The sequence below is a fragment of the Astatotilapia calliptera genome, chromosome 18 (genome assembly GCF_964374335.1).
Source record: "Astatotilapia calliptera chromosome 18, fAstCal68.1, whole genome shotgun sequence".
Taxonomy (NCBI): domain Eukaryota; kingdom Metazoa; phylum Chordata; class Actinopteri; order Cichliformes; family Cichlidae; genus Astatotilapia; species Astatotilapia calliptera.
In genome coordinates, this window is record NC_137439.1 from 13,862,142 (window position 1) to 13,886,961 (window position 24,820).

The 24,820-nt window shown below is 38.8% G+C and overlaps 2 protein-coding genes across 5 annotated transcripts in view; one reads left to right on the top strand and one right to left on the bottom strand.

Moving 5' to 3' along the window:
* myripa (myosin VIIA and Rab interacting protein a) overlaps positions 1 to 10,310 on the top strand; it is a 31,364-nt gene extending 21,054 nt beyond the window's left edge. The window contains exons 7-17 of one of the 2 annotated variants that reach the window (XM_080293321.1): positions 484 to 564; positions 716 to 862; positions 1,434 to 1,560; positions 2,086 to 2,621; positions 2,906 to 4,951; positions 5,807 to 5,863; positions 6,416 to 6,595; positions 8,208 to 8,369; positions 8,583 to 8,681; positions 8,787 to 8,847; positions 9,642 to 10,310. In XM_080293321.1, the coding sequence (XP_080149447.1) occupies positions 484 to 564; positions 716 to 862; positions 1,434 to 1,560; positions 2,086 to 2,621; positions 2,906 to 4,951; positions 5,807 to 5,863; positions 6,416 to 6,595; positions 8,208 to 8,369; positions 8,583 to 8,681; positions 8,787 to 8,847; positions 9,642 to 9,658 (3,513 nt within the window). In that variant the 3' untranslated portion in view covers positions 9,659 to 10,310. The remainder of the gene's footprint in view (positions 1 to 483; positions 565 to 715; positions 863 to 1,433; positions 1,561 to 2,085; positions 2,622 to 2,905; positions 4,952 to 5,806; positions 5,864 to 6,415; positions 6,596 to 8,207; positions 8,370 to 8,582; positions 8,682 to 8,786; positions 8,848 to 9,641) is intronic. The other variant, XM_080293322.1, reaches the window with a different exon arrangement.
* On the bottom strand, positions 9,995 to 19,283 carry LOC113010782 (plexin domain-containing protein 2-like). Of its 3 annotated transcripts, none has more exons than XM_080293324.1 (14): positions 18,852 to 19,283; positions 16,697 to 16,881; positions 16,357 to 16,500; positions 16,079 to 16,148; positions 15,568 to 15,690; positions 15,302 to 15,420; positions 15,128 to 15,227; positions 14,931 to 15,026; positions 14,701 to 14,782; positions 13,742 to 13,802; positions 13,438 to 13,657; positions 12,601 to 12,636; positions 12,012 to 12,166; positions 9,995 to 11,062 (listed from the first exon to the last, which is right to left on the bottom strand). In XM_080293324.1, the coding sequence occupies exons 1-14, from the start codon at positions 18,940 to 18,942 to the stop codon at positions 10,847 to 10,849; spliced, it is 1,698 nt and encodes a 565-aa protein (XP_080149450.1). In that variant the 5' UTR covers positions 18,943 to 19,283; the 3' UTR covers positions 9,995 to 10,846. The 3 variants fall into 3 exon arrangements, with proteins under 3 accessions (XP_080149450.1, XP_080149449.1, XP_026005777.2); XM_080293323.1 differs by having other exon boundaries at positions 16,655 to 16,881; positions 18,852 to 19,282; XM_026149992.2 differs by having other exon boundaries at positions 12,012 to 12,163; positions 16,655 to 16,881; positions 18,852 to 19,281.
* Positions 19,284 to 24,820: the final 5,537 nt, after the last annotated feature.

The following is a 24,820-nucleotide window of genomic DNA, read 5'->3' on the forward strand; positions in this document are numbered from 1 at the left end:
AAAGCCATGAGGTTGGGTCGTTAAAGAGGTCATAGCTGAAAGGACATTTTTCCTAAATTTCTTTGTTTCAACCATAGTCAGCACCCCCTGTTGGTCTTTTGAAAGAATGCAGGTTGAAAGTATTTTCTTAAACAAAGTTCATCTAATATCTGCATACCTTTTTAACTCAACTGAAAACGATTTGCTCATTCACATGAAACCCCAGTAACATGCTAGCCTTTAAAATGTTATACTTTTTCATATAGGGGGAATTATTTTGGTTTAATTCATCACTTGACCTTTCTAACTTAGATTTCTGATGCTGCATCTTTAAAAACACAGTTATGTTAGAAAAGATTTACTTCTTACTAATCTCTCAAAGTATGCTAAAGCTTTTGGATGTAGCACAGCAAACATGTATATGTAGTGTATATTCAGAGGAGTAATCAGCTTAGAGTGTTTGTTTGCGGCGATGAATAGCTTTTTTATTTGTGTTTACAACAGGAGAAGCAGAATGAAGCACGCTATCTGCGGGAGCACAGAGGAGAGCTCATTGAGGAACTGGCCAAAACCATTGTGCAAAAAGTAAAAAACATAAGAACAATAATTTAGCATGTGAAGGCCTCTTCAAACCTTCCAGTATTAGAAAGGAGTTAATTATTTAATTTTATTTATTTTTTCATCTGCAGAGTACTGAGCTGTTTGCAGCACTAATCCTAGTCTCTGTTTATGTAAGATCATTAGTAGGAGAAAGACTTTGGCTGAGATGAGAGCAGAATATGATCAAGACTTGGCCCTTGAACGCAACACTGACCTTCATCATCAACATCAGTCCCCCTCTGATCAAGCGTCCAGCTCACAGAAACATCAACCAAGCCTCTGGGTAAAAATAAATAAATCAGAAACACGTTTTGTGATCCAATAACTTTACCTTTGTGAATAATTGGTGGGAAATAACTCAAGTAATGTATTTGTATTTATTCTTAATGAGTAAACCAGTTTGCTTAGAAGACGTTAAAGCTCCAGGAGCACATGTAGTATGAAGAACAAGTTACATTTAAAAATCTCTTTTGTTGGTACCACCCAGGCTGTGTTTTTAAAAAAAAGAATATTTGGTACTTAGAGTCTGTTCTGTGATGATCCTGATGAAGGCCATGGGCCAAAATGAGTTAGTCAAGTAAAAAGGTTGTTCTTCATATGATAAATGTTGCTGGACCTTTAGGTTCTTCTTCACACGCACATCAGAAGCAGCTGAACAGTAAGTCATCAGTTCTTCTTTCACTGAAACAAAGGATGACATGATCATTTCTGTTTCCACATGCTGACCTCTGCTGGTTGAACTATTCAACAAGGAACCTTTATATTATCATCAGTTTATAGAAATAAAAGATCAATTCAAATATCACCAAATTATTTTTTTCTAATTTTGCAATGACTTTTATCTTTTTCCCCAGAGGTCACAATCTGCTTTCTCACTGTTGGACAATGACCTTCCGGGCCTTATAGAAGACTCCCCGCAGACATTACAGAAGGAAGGAGCTGGGTCGGCTTGGAAGAGTGTAGACCGGCTGGATAACGCTGGTAAGATCCTCAAAAACTCAACAAGTATGTTAAACTCACAGTTGTAAATTGGATTATTTTATGTATATTTTTCTCCTCACACTGTTTATGATTGAATGTATTACCATAAAAAGTTGGAACAGGTTCATTACATATGATATACACAACATGCATGCTCCTGTAACTGGAACAACATGATTTAAGTGACAGGTAAACAATGCTACAGTCTCCCAATTTTAAGGAAAACGGTCCACATTTGCATCAGCATTTAATGCTTTTTTTCATACTTTATCTCTTTTCAAAGTTTTCATACAAACTGGCTTCATATCCAAATTTTCTCTGCCTTGTTGGGGAACTACTAGCTGTAATGTCACGCTCTCAGTTCTAGTTAAAGGTGTGGTAGGTAATACTTGTGTGGGTGTTTTTGTTGCATCATTATATGCCTCGTTTGGCACACTGCTCCCTGCTTCTCTGCGTGATATCTGCGTCCTTGTGTGTGTATGTGCATGTCTGTGTAAATGCGTCTATGCGTCGGTGTGTCCGCAGTGCTGAAGAGCCCTGATGGGAACTGGATTGCCCTGCAGAGCGCCCAGCTGTCTCGTCCCAGCCTACTCACTAAAAGGAAGAGCCTGGTCTACAGCGCTTTGGAGAGGGAGTCCGGAGTGGTGTCAGCCTACGAAGGTCTGGGCTCAGACAACGAAAGCAGACCAGAGCCTGACAGCTCCTGGGGTGCCGTCCTCAAGGAGATCCACAGGAAGATGACGGACTCTAACTTTCACCTGCCTGACGCCGGCGACAGCATCCCATCGCCACTAACGGGCGAGCGAGGCAGCCAAGATGGTCTGTTTTCAGACTCTGAGGGGAACTGGAAGCCTAAAAAACCTCTCATGGCTCTCTTAAAGCGGAAGGTGCCGGCAGAGATCATCAGACCTTCGTCATCCCACAGGACAAACATCATCGATGTGAACTTTAACCTGGAGGGAGCAGGAGGGAATCAGGGAGAGACGAAGGTGACAAAAATGAGGAAGTCACGGAAGAGGAGAAAGAGTAAAAAAGAAAAGGTGGCTTCTTCTCCTGTGTCGGTAAGAAAGAAATACAGATGAAAGGACACTGGACTATCCAGCTGAGTCATTCAAGGACCTTTAAACATGCAAAGCTGCCAGCTTTTGCTCTGAAACTTGTCTAATTTCTGCAGTTGTTTGCATGGAGCTATGACGATAAAGAAATGAGATGATTACTCAGTTAACTGATAAATCAATCAGTCAAGTCTCTGTTTTTCAAGACAACAAACCCACTTCACAAATAATAGCAATGGTAAATATAATAAATTTATATTTTCTAAGTCAAACACTCTTTCTGTTTGCAGGATTTAAATCAAAATGACAACGTCCCACCACATCCTTCTGATGATGTGACCTCTGACACTCTGACGTCTGAAGCCACCACCCCTGAACCGTTTGACTCTGAGGGTAACATCACTGTAAATAAATCCAATCCAGTGGACGAGGAGCTTCAGTTAAGTCTGCAGCAGCAAGCGGCACGAGTTTCTGACTCGACCACAAGAAATGAAAAGCTTGATGAAGACGGAGATGATGGACAGACGAAGAAAAGGACTCAAGAAAGTACGGATGTAGAGGAGGAAGATGAGAGGCTGTGGAAAATGGAGATCGATTTGGATGAAAGGAGAATGGAGGATGAGGAAGAGAAAGAAATGGATGAAGAGATGAAATACAGATTTTACAGGCTTGTTGCACAGTCCAGACTCTCATACTTTTCGTCTACTGAAGATAACCTCGACAGAAGTGAAGGAGAGTGGGAAAGAGAGAACGATGAAGATATGGAGGAGGAAGATAAAGAGCAAGATGAGAAAAAGCCAAAAGGACTGACTTACAAAATATGTCAGTTGGAAAAACAAGTCAGAGCTTCACAGTTCTCATCCACAGAGGACGAGCTGGACAAAGTTGGCATAGAAGAAAAGGAAAAGGGAGAGGAAGAGGACGAGGACGAGGAGGAGCTGGTGGTGAAAGTGTGTAGATTAGTTAATCAAGTCAGTGCCTCCGAGTTTTCATCTACAGAGGACGAGTTGGACAGAGTGAGCAGAGAAGGAGACGAGACGATGGACGAAGAGTCTCTGTGGAAACTGCCAGCAGAGGAAGCAGCACAGCTACGTGATTTGGTCAGTTTAGTGAGGGCTTCTCAGTTTTCTTCCACTGAGGATGAGCTGGATAGAATTGGAGAGAATGAGGGAGAAATGGAGGAGGAGATGAAACAAGGAGAAACTGAGAACAGCATTGAGATGGAAGAGCTTTGGGAGAGAGCAGATAGGGAGAGGACAGAGTCCATTGGAGACCTGGACGTGAACATGTTTGAGTTAATGGCTGATACTGAGAAAACAATGAGAGAGGGCAGGGATGGAAAAGTAATACATGAGGATGCTTTTTACAATCAGATACAAGTCGAGGCTGTCCAGCATGAGGAAAATGAGAGAGCGGAAAATAAAGATTGCACGGTGGAGAGGGTAACAGTGGATGAAACAATAGCCAAGGGGCACTTAGGCGCTGAAAAAGTAGAAGTTTTCAAAGGAAATGAGAGTGAAAACGACTCAGAGAAAAGACAAGAGATTAACTTAAAAACAGGGGTGGAAGCACAGGGAAGCGACTTACAGCAAAAGAATTGGCTTGAGGCAAAGTGGCCCGACCAAGACAGAGAAGACAAGTTTCAGAAAGAAAGCAAAGAAAGCGAGAAAAAGAGGCAATCTTTAGAGGACAGCGATGAAGAATTCGACAGAATAATCAGCAGCATGTTGTTAATGACTTTGGGCGACATGGACGTAGAACCAATAATGGATAATGTCGGAGGAAGAAACAAAGAGCTCAAGGATGAAGATGAAAGCAGTGATCAAGGAGGAGAGAAAGGAGAAAAGGTTGGACAAAGCACAGACGCTTCAGAGGAGACGGGACATCTTTCAAAGGAGTCTCAAAGTCAAAGAGGCCACCAGAGGTCTGAGTCAGAGGTGAGAAAACATCCCGAGGAAAGTAGAAGTGAGGAAACTGAAGGAGATATTTCTGCAAAACGGGAGAACACAGACAAGGCAGGCAGAGATGTAAATGAGCAGAAAGAAAGTGAAAAAAGTTTGGTTAAAGAAAAACCTGCAGCTTTGACATTTACCAAGACATTTGAGACAAGTGAAGCTACCATGATGTGTGAAAGAACAGAAGAGGACACGGAGGAAAAAGAGGATGGAAGAGAAAGTCTGGCAGCAGAGCGGCAAGCACTGGAGACATGGGGAGATACTGCAGACATGGAGAAGACAGACATGAAGGAAGTCAAAGACAAAAGTGCAGACATCATGGAAGAAAGCAGCACTTTGTCTCTGCCCGAGGGTTTACTGTCAGCAGAGGAGATTCAGAATGTAAGCACTCAAGCTGTGAGACCATTTCAGAAGCTTTTTTCTGACACTTATTTCCTACTAACGCTCTGCTGGGTAAAGTGAGCCTATGCACCTTAGAACAAAACAAACACACACGTGCACATTTCACCAGTTACAAATGAAAAGGTCAGTTCATAAGAAATAAAACACAGGATTCATTATTTCTATCAGTGCTACAAGATTACACATAATCCTGCATCAGACATAGTCTGTCCCAATAACCAGATTTATTAAAGACCCTCCAAAGAATGTATAATCGTGCTAATGAGTCTGCATGGTGTGTTTTATTTGCCAGAGGGTCCCTGATTAATTCCTGGCTGGCCAAACCTTTATTCTATTTTCTGTCTGCCGTAAAGAAAACAAATGTTTGTGTAAACCTGCTTTACATAACTTCCTGCTTCATCGCTGTTTTCCTCTCACTTCCTAAAAGTTTTCCGTTCATTTGAGCTCAAGTGTTTATATTCAGTCCAACAGGCCTGTGCTAAAATTTCATTTACAAACTTTGCCCCCTTTAAGAGTTTGATTACAGAAGAAGTCTTGATTTGTGTTATTACAGCTTATAGTGCTTCCTGCTGTATTGGACTAGATTATAATAACATAATAAAACAATACTGACGATGCGAAATGCAGAGTTTATGATAGAGCTGTAAGAGCCGACACCCCAGTAGAGCTCTCTACGAGTTTAGGTTCTCCTGTGTCTCCTTTACTTGCAATATATCACTTTAAAGTCCAGTGCAAACTCCCTAAAAATCATTTGTTTTGAATGCAACTAACTTCTGTCTGATGCTTCTTTCTCCTCTGTGTGCTTCGTTTCCTCCTGCGCTGTGTGAGCTGTAGGGTAGAGACATGGAGCTTTACAAAACAATAGAGTTTATGTCGACTCTGTTGGAGCAGGTGAGAATGAACTTTGTTTTGGTTGAAGACGGGTACTCAGATTAGTTTTTGTTTTTTAATATTTTTCCATGTTTGTCATGCATAACTTATTTTTCAACATGTCATCAATGTTACCCCCCCCCAAAAAAGAAAATCCATAATATTAATGATTTACTAGCTTTTATAGCTGATTACCATCCACTGTGACTGAAGTCCCTCCTCCTGAAATGCATTTGAATTCATTCATGCATCTGGATGTTTTTATTTTGAACTTTATTTAGAGCAGTAAGTGGAGTGGCACTGCATTTCATTAATCTGAGTCCAGGCTAACGTAAGAGCGTTAATATCCCAGTATGACCTAAAAAAAACATCAGGATGTGGAGGAAATTCAAACTGCAAGCTTTAAAATCCTTCACACTGAATTCCTATATTTTGGTCACCTGGGTATGAACAGTTGTTCTATTGCACTCTTACTTGTTTTTCTAATTTAAATGAAAATAAAGGTATCCTTAATCACACTGCCAGGAGATGTCAGTATTTAGAGTAACACCCGTCTCTGTTTGTGTGCTGTAGAGATACTCAGCCGTGTCCCTGCGCAGCATCACTACTGAGATGCTGAAGGTGCTGAACGCCACTGAAGACCTGCTGCAGGGTGTGGAGGGAGGAGAAAACACCCCACCCCCATCCACCTCCCTGCCCCCCAACACTGACCCCAAAAAACTGGACCAGCAGTTCTCCAGACTGGAGGAAAACGTGAGTTCAGTTTAAAGATATTCTACATCACATGTAGCACGGTTAGCTCTTGTTTTGAAGATGCAGCATTTTAATTTAGGCTTTAAAAGGATCCGCTAAGTATAATTAAATATTACCATAAATCTTTCAACAAACATTAAAAAGAAACAAAGCCAACTGAGTAATAAGTTACTTTGGCTGCTTCCTTTTTCCCTTACATTTACCCTGCTTCAATTTCTCTCTCAATAACTCAGTGACGTGACAGCTTGTTTTAATAGTTTCACTTTATTCACTAGATTTTCAATTGCTGTTGAGATAATTTATTAAAATCATTATTTTTAATAATTTTCAGTTGAGTCCATCAAGTAATTAACACATAAAAATTGTGGTTAATGTAGCTGTTATTCCATCATGCATTGTTTTTGTTTTTTGTTTTATTTTGTTTCACACATGGTACAGCAGTAATTCATTTCCTATACACAACCTTTCTTTCAATTAAAGTAACATGAAAAGGAGCAGGAAGAAGAATAAATTCTGATTGACACTTGCCCCTATCTGTGATAATACAAGTAGGCACTTACAGCCAAAAATACACTCTGACACTATTCTGCACACAACACAACACAACAAAACAAACAGAACAATATGCTCAACAATGAGCAATACCACTAAATATCAAACTAAAAGGATCATTCTTTCTACAATTTCTGTTATTTTCAGCTTCTTCATATCGGTTTATCATTTTATTCTTATAGCAGATTTTAAATTGAGAAACATTTGTACAACCCTTAAAATGATCATGGAGAGAATTCCAGTTTCTTATGCCTATGACTGTTGGACACATTTGGCTTTGTGTGGTTCAAGCAAAGCGGTGCTTAAAATAAAACTTCCTTCTGCTGTCCCCATTTTCTGAACACAATACAAATAAACTTTGTAACTTAAGAGGTAGTGTTTTATTTTTTGCCCTAAACATAATAATTAATGTCTGTAATTTCACTATATCGTCTAGTTTTAATAATTTAGATTTTATAAACAAATTATTAGTGTGTTCTCTATATTTAACATTATGCATAATTCAAAGTGCTCTCTTCTGTAATAAGTATAATGGTTTCATATTAGTCACATATGTATTCCCCCATACTTCAACACAATAACTCAGATAGGGTAGAAATAATGAAAAATATAATATTCGCATTGCCTTGTAATCTAATAAATACTTTTAGCCAACTTTTTATTTTTAACATGTTGTTTAATTTTTTTTAACATCCTGTTAAAGTTTATAACCAAAAACCTTTATGATTATCTAACTGTTCAATAATATAATAATGTGGAACTAGTGAAACTTGTTTTTCATTATTACAGTTATAATTATAGTTATAAATGAGCACATAAATGAGCAAATATGGCCTAATGACATTATTGTGAAGATGAGTATTAAACAAAATCGTCTGCAAAAATGTGTTAAAATGCAGCAAAATCTCCAAAATAAGTGCTTATTTCACTTATCCTTGTTCCATCACTGCAAGCTGCTATTTCCTGTTTTGTGCAATTTTAGTAGTTTTAGAGAAATAAAGTTCAAACGAACGCAGGTTTCAAAAACACTTAAACTTGATTTTTTTTAAATGTGCTGCAGGTGTACGTGGCAGCAGGATCAGTGTACAGTCTGGAGGCTGAGCTGAGTGACCTGGAGGAGTGTGCCCGGGGAATCTGCAGCTCCACGTCTGACATGGAGTTGTCCTTCCTGGAGGAGCAGGTGGCAGCAGCAGCTGCCAAGGTACAACAATCTGAACTGCAGGTAGGTCGTGGTTGGATTTCTAGTAAAATATGTAAATAGAAGGAGAGATTTTGATTGACAGATATTTGGACGGTATTTCCTTTAAAAAAAGACATAAAAACATAAAAATTACACCAACAGATTAAAATGAAAAACAATTCAAATATTGAACAGTGCTGTTTTGTTTGTTAAAAACACAAAATCATTTTAATCCTTTCTCTGCGTCTGCTGTAGATCTGTGACATCTCAGCAAGGATCGCTGCTCTGAAGAATGCCGGTCTCAATGTGGACACACAGTCGCGCTTGATCAAGAGCAGGACTATTCCAGTTATGGTACAGTATCTGTTTACACTAACACACTGCAGTGAGTCCATCAGAACAGGAAGTCAAACTTTGCACGTGCACACAAAACTATTTCTCACATGCATCTCCCTGCAGCCCGTCACCCTCGACTCCTCGAGACAGATGAGAAGGCGATTACCTGCACCCCCCGTGAAAGGTGGAGAAACACTGTCCTTCTTCAAACAGTAGAGTTTGAAATACTTTATTTCACTTCATATGGTTTATGTAAAAACAAACAAAGACATGAAGTGTTTTAGTTATTCATAATGAACTTATATTTATGATGTAATATGTGACTTGTTAGTTTTTATTGACCCAATATCAGCTAAATGCAAAATTACAGCATTTACGTAGAGTATTTTCTAGGAGTACTGCAGTGATATCCCTTTATTTTGTAACTTTTCATCTTCCCTGTTTTCCAAATCATATTCTTTTTATTTCACTGCATCATGCAGCTGCTTTTAGACAATATTCAAATTTATGTCCAGTACAGGACATATTTTTTCTTCATGAATTTGATATTTCACCCTCCCCCAGGAGCATAGCTGTGCAGATGGTTTCTTGCTTGGATACTGCAAAATGTTAGTGGTTGTAGCAGGATTTCCACTTGTTTTGGGGCATCATGGACTTTACATTCATTGCATACTAAATAATATGTATTAATTATACATTATATAAGTTTTGCAATTCATTACGTGTCGTGCCAGGAAAAGCATAGGTGAAGCAATAATTGCTACTCAGTTTGTGTCAGTGACACTGAATCAAATGGGGAGGGGGGTTAGGGATTAGGGGTCCGGGTTAGGTACACCTGAAGGTCTTTTTATGTGTATTTTTCTATTCAAAATATTTTTGTAAAACAGGCCAATTTATGTATGCAGTTGCTCTTTTATAGCAGTACCTGGGTTACAAATTAATGTGTCTTTCTCCTCATTTTCTTTGATTCTGCTTTAGAGTACAAAGACAAATAAGTCACCGGACAAGAACGTCTGTAGTACCTCCAACACATCAGTGCCTTGACCTTGCTACACTGCAGCCTACAGGCCAGTCTTAAACAATCCATCTAGACACCATTTGCCTTAATTTAATTTTAAACTACTCACGCCTCAAATCATATACCATAAGACTTTAGTACTGTATGTGTAATATGAGATGTACAAATAATGCAGGAAATAGTTGATTTGCATCATTCTATCAGATGCATCCAGCAGATTTCTATCAGCACTGATCACTGTTAAAAAAATCAATCATTCACTTTTTAATTCCCCAAACAATGAAACAGCAATCTGAAATGATTAAACATCAGGTGTAAAAAAGTCTTAATGTTTTATTTAGAAAATGTTTCAGTCTTCATTTCACTGCTGTTACTGGATAAAACCTGCGATTTACACTGTACATTATATAGAAAATACAGTGATTACATTTACACAGGAGCAGTTATAGCATGTTAGAGAAATGTTGTGATACTGCTTTATGTCTACAGTTAATATAAATTTAAACAACTTACAATGTATACCTGTATTTTATTTAAGTGTGTATGTTGAAGTGTACATATCTGCAAAGCAATCAGTAAATGTTGTTTTCTGCCTTTTAAATATAGAAAATAAAGAGAAATAAGCCAAAGTTGCTGCAGTGTGCAAATGTTACACAGGGCTGAAAACACTGTGCATCCTGTTTTCCACCTCAGGTGGATGTGGGTGTAACGGTGAGGAATTTAGTCTGTAATTTTGAGATGAGGAAATGACACTCAAATATGACATTCCTCTTTGTGAAGGTGTGGGAAGGACAGCTGTGGAAAATAAAGGCCGTCTTTGAGAGGTGGTTTAAACCATTCAGCAGCATCATCTCGCGCTCTCTGTGGAGCTGTGGTAAAAATGAGCGGATGACCTGAGCAGCGTAAACTCATTATTTTGTCCTTTATGCTTCATAAAAGTGCTGTGGCTGGCCAAATGGATACAAACAGGAGGTAAAACTGGTGCATAAACATAATCGTAACACTTTCCTCATAGAGGTTTGGTGTTTTTGTGTTTCTGTGTACTCAGCTGTTGTCCTTAAAGTGCAACAGCTAAATACAAATAAACTGTAGCATCTGAAAAAGGAAGAAGACGTCCATCGAGAACCAGATCTTTCCCAAAGGATGGTGGGATTTGTAGTTTTGGTCAGGAGCTCTCTGAACTTAGGAAGCGCTCCCTCTGATCAGGAATGACGAATCCTTCTTTCTGTTCGCTCTCTCGTCTGTCGGAAATCACAAAACACTTTTTGGGATCGATGACCACGATGCTGTCTCGGTCCTGACCAGGAGCTTCCACCTCGGCGTAGGAAGGACGACCCGAGCCTCGCCTGAACTTTAGGATTGGCCAGTGGGTTGGGCGTCGCTGTGGGGTTGGTGGAGGGGGGGCACAATTAGCAGACAGTTCAAGGAAAAAAAACTATTAAAAATAGTGCCCATTCTATTATCCCCCCATTTCCTGCAGTCATTACAGTCCAACAACAAGCACTCATGAAGATCACATAAACATTCATCACATTTCACCTAAAGCAAACATAATGCTCCACTTTAGAAGTGTTCATTTCTGCCCATTTTTATCAGACTGACTTCTATTTAGATGTATTTAATGTATGTAAAGTCCATGTGTAGTCCATATTTCACTGAATATTATAACAACTGATGGAAGAATTTTTGGCTGAGCTCTCACAACAAATGTCGAGTAAAATAAGAGCCAAACAATAAAAAGTTAAAGTTCACTTCAAGTATTTTTCTCAATGGGAAATATTTCCACGTTGCTAAAACAGTTCATTTCAATTCAGTTCAATTTTGTTTATATAGCACCAAATAAAAGATATGTATTATTTAATTTTATATAATTACACTGTTTGGAATATGATTGCATGTTTTTGTACATGAGTGTAAAACATACTCAGTAATGTACTTGTAGGTTCAATAGGAAGTAAAAACAAGGTGACTCATTGGTGCTGATTCACTTCTCCAAACACACTGAAATAACTGATGAGTAACGTCTGCAAATGTCGAGCAATGTCTGGACATTAATTTAAAATCATGTTTTAAAGGGAAGTTTGAGTAACTAGTTTCATAGTAAATGTGAGTAGTTTCCTCCAAATTAAATCTAACCAAATGTTTACTGTGTTAGGTTTGCTTCTGATAATTTATTAAAATTCACTGTATTTCCAGTTTAATTTTAAAGAGGGGGGAATTAAAAGGATCTAGGAACTCGTGATTTTGCATAAATATAATGTTGGCAAGTGTAGGTTCAAATAAATTAAGCCGTACTACTAGTGCCCTTGGCTGATTTTAGGTTGACGCACCTCCATGAAGAAGAGGCTGGCGCTGGACGTGGGGTGGTTATACACGTAGATGTATGTAAAGATGGCTGCTGCCAGCAGGACCATCACTACGAGGACTCCCACCAGCAGACGCATCGGCGATGCCTCATAGGTGTCTGTGTTCTCCCCCTCTCCTGCTGTACACAGAGAGTGGTCAGATTCAGCTCATAGACTTAAATGTAAATGCTTCTGCAGTCACGTTAACTTTTCATTTTTCTCGACATAAAAAATTTACCAACTTTGAACAATATCAGGTTCATTAAGGTGCGACATTGTGTGAATTGGTGCTTTTTCACACGAAACCCAACAGGAGGCCTGCCTCAGACACAGTCTCACTATGGGGAAACACTGTGTTTGACTAAGGCGGAGGTACTGCTTGGGTAGAGCGCAGAGGAAGCAAGACTCAACACACACTCGCTGGATGTGAATTTGTTAAGGAAATTACATGCACTATTCTCACACGGGTGCAGTTTAACATCACACACTTTGGACTAAGGAGCTGGAAAGCAGATACCGTTTCAGGTCCAATAGAACTGCACGAGGCACTTTCATTCGACTGTGAGTGACTTACGTGCATCACTGATGTGAAAAGCAGTCTCTGCACCATCTAGAAAAGAAAAAACAAAGACTTTTAAATGCACACAGTACATGACATGCTGTGACATGACTTTAAAAAATATTTTGGTTAAATTTCACAAGTGGCGGTTTCTGAGCAATCTGTAAACTTCATTTTCTCTTCCTAAGCTTTCACTTCAGTGGACTTGACTTAAAACGTAGTCTGCAGAAGAAAGAAAAAAGTGATAATCAACAAATTTTTTTGGGTTGAGTCGGATATTGAGTCTTTCTCACTCTGCTAGAGTGATGAACGTATATCACGCCATCCTTCAGCACACTGAGGACATCATGCAGTATTTAACATGGCGCTGTATATGCTCAGCTATGAGCTAACAGGGGGCTGGGAAATAGCTGGCCACTTGACCCCCACCCTGTCAGATGTTCCACAACACACCAAGCATGGATACTGTGCAACAACAACAAACATTCATTCATGGGGTCGTAATGATGGCTGCGCTGCAGAAGTGCACAAAGAGCGACAGAGTGATCTCAGATGATTCAGCATTCAAGATGATTTATTTTAATGTTAACAATCAAAAGGATTCCATTAAAGGCATCCACGCTCCTCTATGTTAGTAGAAACTGACATTTGTTTATAAGGCAAACAAAATAAAAGTGTAATCAAGGCAAAGAAATTATTTCAATTAGATTTCAAAACCGTTTTTTTTATTCTTATTGATTCTCTGATTAGAGTCAAGTGAAAACATGTGCATGAGGAGTGTGATCAGACAAGCAGTCACAACAAACTATGAGTACTATTAAAGCAGATAAAAAAGCTTTGTGAGTTTACCACCTGCAGATTTGTTGGTGGGACGCTGCGGATGTGATTTTGTTTCTCTGCTGATGCTGCTGTGTGTTGAGGGAATGGTGAAAGTGGGAGTCTCGGGGGTGGAGGTCATGCCAGATGTCCTCTGCTGCCCTGCAGACACAGTAACTGGAGGGGTTCGGTGTCTCCCGTGATGTGATGTGGCATTTGTGACTTCATTCATCCGGGGACATCGCAGATTCTGCCTCTGGGAAACAAAAGTGTGTTCAGACTGACGCTAATGGTGCTAAGCTCTAATGTGGTCAATCTTTATGGAGAAAAGCAGAAGAACCTCCTCTGGACAGCCGAGGTCAACCCAGTCCTGCCGTTTACGATCAAAACCACTGGAACATCTGAGAAAGAATGAAATGACTGCTGTTACATTTTCACTCTGTGAGAGCACAACCCGCTTTATTCATGGAGATGAATGTTTCCAAAACCAGATTTAAGTTATCCACCTTAATGCTGGCAGCTGATGATTTATTTTTAAATTAAAATTAAAATGATTTATTGGAGATGTGGATAATAATCACAAAATATTTAAACCACCATGAGTGATGCTTAAAAACCTTTTTCATTGTCACAAATCACTAAATGTATTACAATTATTTATTTAAAAGATAAGTTTATTAGACTCTTCAGTGCTTGACAGGAGATTCGGCTGCATATTCCTGCTAACTGCAGTGAACTTTGTATATTCATCTCTTAAGGTCGCTAGGCCAGATTCGGGTAGTTGGGGTTGCTGACTATCCCGCAGGCTTCCTGTTGACTGTACTGTATGTGAATGACATGCGAATGACTCTGCGAGCCTGCTCTGTTTACTCACAGTGACAGGATATGAGACAGTCTCAGGAAGCACCGCCTATGAATCAAATTTACTGAGTGTGAGTGAGTGAGCGTATCCCTGCACGCGCAACCGCAACTGACTGAGAGCTGAACTGAACAAACTTTGGGCAACAACAAAAAACTCTCATGGATAAACTGTGAGGTTGAATAGGCTGCATGTACAAAATACTTCAAATTCATTATTATTAAAATGAGAGATAATGCAGTTATTATATTTTCATATTTATCCAAAGTGAGAAATGCCTCAGTTTCACACTGGAAAAAAAAACTTACTGTAACTGCCTTCAACTAAAAATATTCTCTAATTTTAATGGATCCACATTAGACCATGAAACATTTTCTATTCCTAAAATAGTGGCAAAGTCACTGGTCTCTTTGATCTCTTTGACTGCTTTTCCACGTTACCTTCGTAGCTTACTGCACCAGCTGCAGTTAAAGCCAATCTGAGAAGTGACACATGGGCCACAGCTGGAGAACTGCAGACACGCTGAGAAGACAAAGAGAGTGAGGAGGAAGAAACTGCTTTGCCTTCTGCAGATAAAACAGCATAATAGTAGAATATCCTGTAGCACAAAGATTATACATTCTTTGAATACTGACTGGTTCAAATGGTATTAAAAATAGGAATAACCTACTAGGGAGAGGAAGCATCTCCACCGCTATTAAACGGGAGATTTTGGACACTGGAATGTCGACTTTGTGATACTCATAGATGGTTCTCCGACGAACATCTGACGCATGTCGGATAGAAAATAAAGATGTCACATATAAGCTGCTAATAATTAAAGAAAGTATTTTGATGAAATTTTAACAGGACAAATTTTCAACTTACTGGGAATCTGCTCTAGCTCACGAAGCACCATAAACGCATCGGACAAGCCCACTTTGACAGGATGATTCTCAGAGCTGATGTCGCTGATGCTAATAGGAATCTATGAGGTAAAAACTGCATGAATAAATTTACTTTGTTTTAAAAGATGGACACAAAAGAGAGAAGAAAAGCCACCTCTTTGTAGGCAAAGACAATCCGCCCGTCACTGTGCAGAACGGCCTGGAAGGTGAAAGCTCCCACGCTGATGTTGTCCTGGAGGTGAAGGTGGTTCCACTGAACCACCAATGCTGTGCCTAATGGATGGACATGGGCACACACAATACTGTAATGTTTTGTACGCATGTTTGCACGTTCCCTGCCAACCTTATGCAGCACATGTTAGGGCGTCTATTCAGTAAAAATATTTAGTCTAGTAAATAAATAAGATCAACAGTTCCCACCGTTATCGAAGTAAAACACAGATGAGTTTTTCGACAGGCTCGGGTCGAAATTCGCCATCAGAGGAGCGACGTACTGAGTGGCTGTGAGCATCCGATGGATTATGTCTCCAGTGTAAATAAAACCTGGTAGGAAAATATGTGCAGCTGTTAGCATCAGTAACTTATTATACATTATAATCAGTTGACGCTGACAGCTGTCATGTAAATTGCTTGTAGACACAGTCATTAATTTAACTTACGGTATGTACTTTGTTCCTGTCAATGCAACGGTCAGATCTTTGACTCACTAAAGCTCAGGCATTGATACTGCCCCAATAAAACTTCAAAATATGCAAGTAACAATTATTTATTACCATTTAATAAACTAATATATTTATTAAGTAGGTGGAATTCCAACTAACAAAAGTGTGTTTATTCTTAGATTTGAAGAAGGTGATGGGATTTCCTGACACGTGCAGCTTTGGGCTCACAACCTCCACAGAAACAACACTGAGTGTAGTTAAAGACTCACCTCCAGTTGCAACTGTGATTTCTTTGAGTAAATGGCCGTAAAAAGGAAAGTCAAAGGAAAGATTCACTCTCTGGAAGCACAGAAACATAAAGCAGGAAATTAGGTAAAAGAAAGTTGTTGTTTTTTTGTCTTTATTTAGGAAGAAGATGAAACTATAAAACTAATATGAAAGGTGTACAAGACAGTCTGGACATCATACCTGGAAAATAAACCACTTCACCCCCCACAAATTTGAAATGTTCCTATTTTAGTTATTTCTTCACAGACTGATCTCTTACCTCAGCTTGTCGGTGAGTTCTGGGCAGGAAGCCACGGACCTTTTGCTGATCCGCCTCCATTTTACTGATGTTGACCCACAGCTCTTTACCAGCTGCATCTCCAGGAGCATAGATTTTAGATGTGTAGTAGACATTATTCATATCCTACAACAGCAGATATTTATTATATATGTTATTATATGTTCTTATCACATCTTTGCATGTACCCTTTTTTAAACACTAAATCAGTAGTACAGTAATATTTATATTACATTAACTCTATCTGCTGTTGAATGTCTTTGCAGCAGAATAACCTTACTACGATCTGTGTAGAATTACTGGGCTCATCCTCCATCATTACATTTGGATCTGACTCCTCTGACTGGTGTTGGTTTCTGTAGTGGCCTCGTTTATCTGCAGTCCTGTCAGGGGCCTCGGACCTGGGCCTAGATGCCCACCTCCGTTCTCTGGGCTGGTGGTTCACAGAGATTATATGTAACCTCTGCTCTGGAGGAGACGGCTCCTGCATGTTGGCAGGGTAGACTCCTAAGAAGTAACAGAGGAGAGCAAAGAAAATAGGTTGGTTAGATTAGAATTTTTAATGAGACAACAACAATGTAGCCAAATAAAAAAATTATGCATTTGTTGTATGAAGCATTTTATAGGGCTTTATATGTATCTTATCATAAATCAATTTATTATAAACCAGTGCTTTTAGTTCTGTCTTTTTGTTGTTTTTGTTTTGCTTTGTTTGGGTTTTTTTTGCAATTTTCTCTTTTATTCTGATATAAAAAAAACTTTTAAAAATCTATACTTATAAAAGACAAAGGGGTTATAATCAAACATCATAACAAATCTAATTAAACATCTATTGACTGAAGAGTCCAGTGAACAGATTTAGTGGATTTAGCAGATGTAGTAGATAAAGCAAAATCTGACAATATAATATTCAGCAGATCACTAACTTACTGTAACTTGAGCGCTTACAAAAATACCAAACTGACAAAGTTTTAAATAAAATCGAAAATATTAAATGTACCTCTCAAATATGATCTCTTGAGGCTTTTCATTTACTTCTCTCCATTTTAAGGTACTGATTTGTTTTCCAAATCAGTAAACAAACAAACACATAATTTAAAATGAAAAATTTTGTTTTCTAATTACAATTTCGCTTTTCTAATTAACTCTGTAAAGTCTGATCTGATTGAACCTTCAAACAAATTTAAAAAAAGAAATGAAATGAGTATTAATTTGTATAACTTCTCTACATCCGTCATTTTTTCCAAATGTATTCCTAAAAAATGTGTTTGTGCAACGTATTAATTGTTTTCAATAACAACAAAAATTGACTGACAATGCTGAAAAACTCACAAAAACCTGTGTATCACAGTAGCCATTAAATAATTAAGAACATCAATTGTATTTTAACACGACGTGCTGTCATAAACTTTACATCCACAAAGTTTATAATATCAGTTTCTTATATGAACCCTTTCAGAAAGTTCTGGCTTTTCTTACGTCACTTCAGAGGGTGTGGTTTGTGTGCTAAATTGCATTATGTCGTATTGAGCACATTTCCAAGAACAAAATATGACTATTTTATTTAAGCATTTTTAACAGTAGCACAAACCAAATCCTGTAAAACAACACCTTGCCAAAAACAGTCTGTATGCTGTGAGGCTGCTGTATTAGAGTGCATCAGCTTTACTGAAACACCGCAAACTAAAAAGCTTAAACAGATTAAAAGATTATTTTAACAGCATTAAAATAATCTTTGATTATTAGATATTAAAGAGATTAGATATGGACAATACGATGTCTAAAACGTAAAGCAAACTCGCTCTTTTACATGTCCGGCTGGATGTAAACAGTTCCTCAGTGGGTGCCATGTGGCAAACATGTGGTCACTCTTCCCTTCCAGTGACAACAGTGTCCTAACTTTTCCTTTCACAGCGGACAGTGAAGGCATGCTTCACATTCTTCACACCAGGAGCTCCAGGACCTGGCGTGTGAGGCCAGACATCAGTGGGTGATGTGTCCATGAATCTGTCACACGGTAACTGTCGGGGCTCAAAACACGCCACAGCAAATGCCAATAGGTGCTTCCACGCAAGATGTGTTAGATTTTCTTACAGACGTGAACTCTATTACACAAAGCAGCAGCAACAAAACAGCGTGGTTAAACATTTCATTAGTTTGCCGTCTTAAAATAATAAATAAATAAATCACTGCTTTCAAAGCAGGAGGTTAAATTTGTGATTTGGCACTAAAATAACTGAAAGGCCATCGGGCTGTCAGTACTATGGTAAGAAATATGGACACTGTAAGCATATTCAGAAAAGGTTACACTTCATGACAGCCAACCCATTATTAGCCTAATGACAACAAATAAATGTTAAAAAGGAAAAAGTGATTTAAAAATTGTCTAAATAAAATTAATAATATAATTAACACTTAATTCACGATGTGGGTCTGTGCTTTTTGTAGCTGGTGTCAATTACATTTTTATGACTCACCGTAGGCAGATTTTAGCCTCATGAAGCTGATTTCAAGCTGGAGAACAAAGACCAGACATCTGACGAGATAAACCGTCTTTGTCGTCGCCATCCTTCCTGTAGCTCCAGTTTCTGAGCGCAGAGAAACTCATTAATTATCCCGAACAGATTCTTCACTCTTTCACTGATGGCAGTTATCTATTTAAAAAGACAAATGCAGTCCAGTGTTTTGAAGAGAAAAGAAAGGAGAAAAAAAAAGCAGACGAAGCAAAGTTAGATATTTATGTATCCTCATGTGATGTTGATGTCCAACTCCATCGGTGTTCATCATCAGCAAGCCTTCTCTGCATCAGTTCAGTCTGCAACAAAGTCAAACGCTGCAGGAAACGTTGCATTCAGGCACTGTCGTATTGATCAGCATCTTCAACGTCATTTCATTGATTTAATTTAATTTCTTTTTTATTTGTCTGAATTTTATTTGAATAAATCAAAATGTTTTTGAAAAAGAATCTGTGCATCTCAACCAGTATACTGCATTGGCCTAAGGTACTGACAGAAAACTTGGGCTTAGGCTACTAACTATATCATTCCTGTGACTGTTTTAACCTGTGATGTGCACAGTGCACAATTCTGCAATTACAATGTTTGACAAATACATAAAAATCCATGCATGCATGAGTATTATAAGGTAACCAAAAGCACCAAAATTAAGACTAAAGTGTCCCACATCATAATCGTCTTGCAGATATAAAGAGCAAAAGAAATCACACACACTGCCAGGATGTATCTTAACTCAATCATACACTCAAATTTCTAACTGTTAGAAGACGTTATGAGAGTTTGCTCTTTTTTCACCTGCACCTACATTCACATTAATAACAACCTGAGTATCCTCTGTCTATCTCACTCTTCTATCCAAAGAATGTTGAATGCAAAAACCTGCACCTACAAATGGAGAGATGCCAAACTGTGTTTCTGGTAACAGTGACATTACAGATCTATCTTATCTTAATCTGCATTGAAGTTTCACGATTACGGGGAACAAGTGAATGCACCAGGTCATCCACGCAGCTCCAACCTTTCCCGTTGGATGGCGCACGATTGTGCAACTGAGAAAAGGACAAAGCAACCCACTCGTGGGACTAGTATGAGTTATGCATTTATTTGAGTATGCTGATTCATTACCGCTTATTTCACTAATAATATGCCACATATTAGAACAAACAAAATGCCTAAATTTCTGTGATATTACAGGTTGAATATTTAGATAAAATCAGAATGTAATGACATACAAATCTCATAAGTCCATATCTTTTCAGAAACCTAAAGAAGATATAAAATATATTGAATGTTTGATTTTCCACATCCGTGGAAGTGATTTGAACTTGTGGAAATGTGGAATTGATTTGAATACCTGAAAACAATGATTTTGATGTGTGAGACAATACTTTTTTCAATATTTTGCAACGGTCTATGAACACAGTTCATCGCACCATCCATAAATGCAGGTTATCATGTTTTAGTTTTAGAGTAACATGCTCACAATGACTATGTTAAAATGTGTATTGCATCTATTACAGCACACAATGAGTCCTACTGAACTGGCCTGCATGCTTGCAGTCCAAACTTGGGACTGTCCAAAGTGGAAACATTGAATGAAATGAAAAATACAACACAGAAGACCCAGGACTGTTGAACAAGTAGCAGGAGGAGGAGTCAGCGGCCTGGTCAGGGTCTGGGATGCTGGGCCTCCCTGCTGCTGTAGGACCAGGGGCGGTCTGCTTGTCTTCACCACAGGGCCAAGGGCAACATCTCCTGGGTCTGGGGGTGGATTGCCCCTCTGGGGGTGATGGTACCTGGACCTGGGGGTATAGAGTATGTTTGGGGAGTGTGAGTGTGTCTACAGTGTTCATTTCTGTTTGTCTCCACATTGGGCGAATGCTGACTATTTGTATATGTGTGCATGAGGGTGGGAATGCATGTTTGTGTCTGCGTGCACATAGGTGTATACACGGTGCTCACAGACTTACGTGCTGCTCAGTAACATTCAATATTGATTATTTACTGTTACTTATACTTATCTAGGTTGTTGCTGTGGTCTCCCTACTCTGTTGTTCTGTTTTTGCTTGTTTTCCTTCCCCCTGTTCCAGTAGATGATCCAGCAGATTTTTAGTGTCTTTTCTCACCGTCCCTCTCACCTCTGTTTTTCTTTCCTTCTTGTTTTCTTGAACTTCTCTTGTCTATGTCTTTCCCTTTCCTATCCCCCAGTCATGTCTGTTCCATTTGTAGTAACTCTAAAGTTTAAATAAATAAATAAATAACAATAATAAAGATAAATCAAGTGGACCAGTATGACAAAGCCATAACAATCCACTTGGAAAAATAAATCCATTGGGCTTTTTTGTTGGTCTTCAGAAAATAATTCTGATTGCTACAGTGCCGAACAGGACAGGCAACAAGAAAGCCTACAGTTGATTTTTGGCCTGTCTTGACTATCTTCCTATAATCAGCTAAGTCTTATCTTGTTCCCTCCCTGGATCTATAGTGGTTGTGAGGGTAGTCAACTAAAAAAATTGCACTCTTTACATTCTCCAGTTTTCAACCTTCATTTCTCAACACATGGTAGTTAGGAGTTATTTTAGTTCAACATTAAATTAATTTTGAAAGGAACATTAAGCTTAACAGTTCATTATTTTCTTCATTTCTTTTATATATTCATAAATGTCATGGGAAAAACACTTAAATATGCAACAAAAAAAAAAGAGAGAGAAAATTCTTACTAAACTGCATAGCAACTGAAAAGAAAACTTCTTTATTTAGAACAGACAAAAAGAACTGACTTTCATAGAACACAGCGTAACATTTCAAAAGCACACAGATTAAATTTAGAGTGTAATAGTCTCACCCGATGACATTGTAAAACATGGAAATGCATGTCTGACGGTGTTCCAGTAGAGGCAGCATTACTGTGGTATTTAAATTCATCACCGAGAAATGTGCTGGCTTCCTCAAAATGCATTGCTTACCTCACGCCACATAGCCACTAATTCAACATACAGTAAAGCTACAATGTTTGTTGTTTGTGTTCGTAATGGTTTCATTTTAGGAAAAACAGGCCATTGCTATTATTTTTTGTCATCAAGGTTGGTTCTGTTTAAATAAAGAAAATGACCCTGCATGATAAGTTCAGAGACAGGGTATCAGATGAAACAGTCCTGGTAGGCATAATGTCTAGGGAGAATTTAGCTTCACTTCATATCGACATTGTGGCACTGAATGTTTTCTCTGTCTAAACTTCTAGAGGTTGGTAATGTAGGAATATTGTAATATTTTACTTATTTACATGGTTTTCTTTGCTAAACTGTGCTAGACCAGAAATGGAAAAAAATCTGCTACTCTTTTTTTAAATGAGGAAAAACAACACCGCAACAACTCAGCTCAGCACTGAACTTTGAGTAAAGGGTATGAACACCCCCCTAAAATGTGGTAACCTGTGCTGGATACATAACCTAGTTGGGAATAGTTTATTTTATAAGTTTCTAAGTATTGATTTAAAAATGGCTGTAGGTGCCACGTGATTACAGATTTTTTTGTTGTTGTTGTATATAGCTTCTCTAACTTAGGAATAAAGCATACCTATACTCTCTGAATGAAGCCCAGCTGTAACATTAAATATTATATACTGATACTGATTTAATGAAGCAGAAAATGTGTAAATGTTCTTATGTTTCTAATCTGCTGCTATATAATATTAATGTATTGCCCACAAACGAAAGTGATTTTGATGTTTCCTTTATAGATTTAAACTTTAATGCTTAAATGTATTCAGAGTTTCAGAGCACAGATTGTCTGACAAATAGAAAGCAGCACAGATAGCACAAATAGTGTTGAAAGTATTAGCTTGAATTGTTTATTTTAGTCTTATTTGCAGCCAAGTTGCATTATGCTGTCATATTTTTTTTTAATGATGATGATGATGTCTCCAGTTTGGAATAGGTAGCGCTCATGAGGATAATTTTGTGCAGAAGAAGAGTCACATGATCCACAAAGTGCCCCTTTTTGTGAGTGAGTGTAACCGGTGTGTTTCTGGGTTGTGTGTGATCCTGACGATAAAAGGTAAAAGAAAGAAAGACCTCCAAATAAATAGCTTGCCCACTCCAGCTCCTCTCCCACAGGGGAATTGTAGAAAAGGGCTGGCATTTATTTTTTACATTAAACATAAAGTATGAATTTACACGAAACATATTTGACATAAGATTAAAAAAACAACAACACGAAATCCGACATACCTGACAATAAAAGGTAAAAGAAAGAAAGACCTCCAAATAAATAGCTTGCCCACTCCAGCTCCTATAACCAAATACAAACAGCGGGGAAGAGGGTTAGCTCAACCCACCACAACTTCCAAGCTAGCAAGAATTATCTATTCATGCTAGCATTCACGTTTCCTAGAACACATATGTGGCACACACATACTACACATTTATAGCATCTAACAAAAAACAGGCATAATGATGACAATAATTGAACTAAAATTGCAATCAGAAACATCTGGGTGGCTAAATTATAGCCACCCAGATGGCTAAATTATATGTGTGTTTTACAGTTTTGGAAAGAAATGACACCCACCTCTCCCACAGGGGAATTATAGAAAAGGGGAGAGGCAAAAGGGGTACATTTAGGGTTGCCAACCGTCCCTTAAAATACGGAATCGTCCCGTATTTAGAAACAAAAGTACACGTCCCGTATTGAGCTAATAAGGGACGCACTTTGTCCCATAATACAGTGAGAATCAAAAGTAGTCTATAAATGTTAATGGAATTAACACTTTGTTTGAAAACATAATTCCCAGCCCCTCTCCTGCTTTGTGACCAATGAGCTGACAGCACACTTATGACAATTCGAGTATGACAATTCAGATTACTGCTCATCTCATTGGTCGAGGAAAGGTCGCTTACAGAGAAAATACCGGAAGACAACAGATGACCACAACAAGAAGCATGGCCAACAGGGAAACAAACGCCGACACTGCGGTGCAAGTCTCGGATGACAGTACACCTAAAGCTGGGCAAACACTGTGCGATTTTTTCAGTCGCGATATTCAGCTCCTGCTCAAACTGCACGATTGACTCGCAGGGGTTAGAAGTTGGTAGGTCACGTGCAGGGTCTCACACTATTCCGCCCGATGCTCTGATGCCTGACCTGAGTGCTCACACTGTGTCTCCATAAAATGAAGGTTATAACAGAAAATCTGTCGCTCGCTCTCTCTGTCTTTCACTCACACAGACACACCACCACATCAACTTTGCTAAATTGCTAATGAAAAACACTGATCAGGCAGCTGTGATTGAGCAGCAGTGTAAATCCAACTATTTTCACGGTTGTTGTGGTCATGATAATTTTTGTGATGCCACATCGAAAAGGCTCGGATGAGCTTTCCAAAGTTCTACAAGTTGTGCCTCCATCACTTGTGTCCAGATCACACGCTGCACAGCCGTGCTGCTCCGTCTTTTTCACCGACGTTTACGTGTTTGCGCGCGAGCAGTGTGAGCGCCTGTGGCGACACCCTCACGAGCGATTGATAATCGGGAGCTGGTCGTGAGGTGTTAATCGCTTCTCGTCACCCCACGTATACTACACGACGCACGATGAAGGCCAAAATCGGTCCGATCACTCAAAAATCGGCTCAAAATGGGCCTAAAACCGCACAGTGTGAGCCCAGCGTTAGAGCAGCAATGTGTGTTCCCCTCAGAGAAAGGGAAGAATGGGAAAAGGAAAACACCTGGCTGGAAAAAGTTAATATGGGCATGTGCAGTGAATATCAGCGCTATGTGGCCAGAAGTGTGATAATATAACTTATTTTGTGTAATAAACAACTGCAAGGATAGATAGTCATCTATTTGTTGTAATCAATACATAAAAGTAATACATAGATGAATAATGATGATGAGTTATGATGCGTAATCATGGGAACAAGCAGGTTTACAAAC